At 43.0% G+C, this 2,500-nt stretch overlaps 1 protein-coding gene across 2 annotated transcripts in view; it reads right to left on the minus strand.

Moving 5' to 3' along the window:
* Positions 1-2,500, minus strand: part of LOC101882360 (rho GTPase-activating protein 6) — an 84,430-nt gene that overhangs the window by 1,102 nt on the left and 80,828 nt on the right. For both annotated transcript variants that reach the window (XR_012385700.1, XM_073913313.1), the window contains exon 13: positions 1-339. This exon is cut by the window's left edge and continues 1,102 nt beyond it. Coding sequence is in view for 1 of the 2 variants with exons in the window: in XM_073913313.1 (XP_073769414.1) it covers positions 1-339 (339 nt within the window). In the remaining variant the exon portion in view is untranslated. The remainder of the gene's footprint in view (positions 340-2,500) is intronic.

Below are 2,500 nucleotides of genomic sequence, written 5' to 3' on the forward strand. Positions count from 1 at the left end.
GTTTCCAGATCTGCCATCTCTCGCTGGTCCACTCTGGATGCTGATCCAAGCTTTTTGAAGACACTGTGATATGTGAAGACGAACCCTGAGCACCGTGACAGGAATTGACAAGCGGCTGCATGGATGCTGCCGCAGGAAGTCTGTCATCCTGTTTGGAAGATGCTGATTGGCTGACAGGAGCTTCGGCCTCCTCTGATTGGCTAAGCGCAGTCTTGTTTCTCTCTGTGATTGGACGATGAGGTGTTTGATGATTTGATGTTTGCATTTCAGGTTTTGCATCACGATCATCATCATAGAAAACATCAGACGAGGCGCGTTTGTACAGGTTTCCATCTGAACCTGAGAAACAGCAATGATTAGTTAAAGTTGCACTTATATATTTCAACACAGTTGTGTGTCAGCAGTGTATGATTATCTACAGCCTCTAATGGTAAACATGTATTAACTCTATTTTTGTAATCAGACTTGATAAAAACAGTCCGCAGAAACACTTTGATTGACTTTCTTCCTTTGTGCATGTCATCAGAGGGGGAAAGCCCCGCCCACTAGTGACTCTCATTATCATAAACAGCAGCCCTAATGGCCATCTGTCCATTAGCTATTAGAGTGTTTGAGCTGCTGAAGATAATGTCAGCATAGACTAAGAGGATTATAGATGTGGAGATTTAGATGAACAGCAACAGGAGCGACATAGCCTGACAGAAGCATAAAGCACACACTCACACTGAAGCACACATGCACACCTGACCAGCACTGAGAACACAAGACACAGAGGCAATTAAAGCTCCACCCTCTTCTGAAAAGGGCACAATCTCATTTGAATTTAAAGTTTAACTAAATTTTTTTTTACTTTAAACCTAAAAGAAATTAAACCCTAAAAGTAGCAGTCTCAAAGAGTTATAAAACATTATTTGTGTGCTATTTTGAGCTGAAACCTAACAATGGAGCACTTTATATCCATTACCTAACATTAACAGAGATGACTAAATACTGTAATAAATGTTAGTAAATACATTAACTAACATTAACTAATACAATCTTTCTGTAAAGTGTGATCAAATCAGCAATTTGTTTGTAATATATCTGTTAAACATAGGTTAGTAAAAACAGCCATTCACGTTAGCTCATAGATCAGTTAAAATATTTTAACAATGCAATTTCATAATGTATTTGTAAATGCTGAAATCAGCAGTAATATCGTTAACATTTGTCAACTACATTTAACTAACTAACAAACTAACTATCTAACTAACTAACTAACCAACCAACCAACCAATCAACCAACCAGCCGACTAACCAACCAACTAAGCTACCAAACAACCAACTAAACAACTGACAAACCAACTAACCAACCAACTGACTTACCAACCGAGCAACCAACCAAACAATTGACTAACCAACTAGCCAACCAACTAACTGATCAACCAACCAACTGACTTAATAACAAATGAACCAACTAGGCAACCAATCAACCAGCCAACTAACCAACCAACTGACTAACCAACCAACTGACAAACCAACCAACGAATCAAGTGACCAATCAACCAACCAACCAGCCAGCTAAACGACCAACTGAGCAGCGAATCAATGAACCAACTTAACAACCAACCAACCAACCAACTAACCAACCAACATCCAACCAACCAGCCGACTAACCAACCGAGCAACCAACCAACCAACCAACCGACCGACCAACCAACCAACCAGCCAGCTAAACAACCAAGCAGCGAACCAATGAACCAACTGACCAACCAACCAGCCAACTGACTAACCAACCAACCAACCGACTAACCAACCAACTGACCGACCAACCAGCCGACTAACCAACCAACTGAGCAGCGAACCAATGAACTAACTGACCAACCAACCAGCCAACTGACAAACCAACCAACCAACCGACTAACCAACCAACTGACCGACCAACCAGCCGACTAACCAACCAACTGAGCAGCGAACCAATGAACCAACTGACCAACTGACCAACCAACCAGCAACCAACCAGCCAACTGACTAACTAACCAACCAATCAACAAACAAACCAACTGACCAACCAACCAGCCGACCAACGAACCAGCCGACTAGCCAACCAACCAATCAACAAACAAACCAACTGACCAACCAACCAACCAGCCGACCAACCAACCAACGAACCAGCCGACTAACCAACCAACCAATCAAACAACTGACTAACCAACCAACTGACAAACCAACCAACAAACCAAGTGACCAATCAACCAACCAACCAGCCAGCTAAATGACCAACTGAGCAGCGAATCAATGAACCAACTTAACAACCAACCAACCGACTAACCAACCAACCAACCAGCCGACTAACCAACCAACTGACCAACCAACCAATGAACCAACCGACCGACCAACCAACCAACCAGCCAGCTAAACAACCAACTGAGCAGCGAACCAATGAACTAACTGACCAACCAACCAGCCAACTGACTAACCAACCAACCGACTAACCAACCAACTGACCGACCAACCAGCC

The sequence above is a fragment of the Danio rerio genome, chromosome 9 (assembly GCF_049306965.1).
Source record: "Danio rerio strain Tuebingen ecotype United States chromosome 9, GRCz12tu, whole genome shotgun sequence".
NCBI classification, from domain to species: domain Eukaryota; kingdom Metazoa; phylum Chordata; class Actinopteri; order Cypriniformes; family Danionidae; genus Danio; species Danio rerio.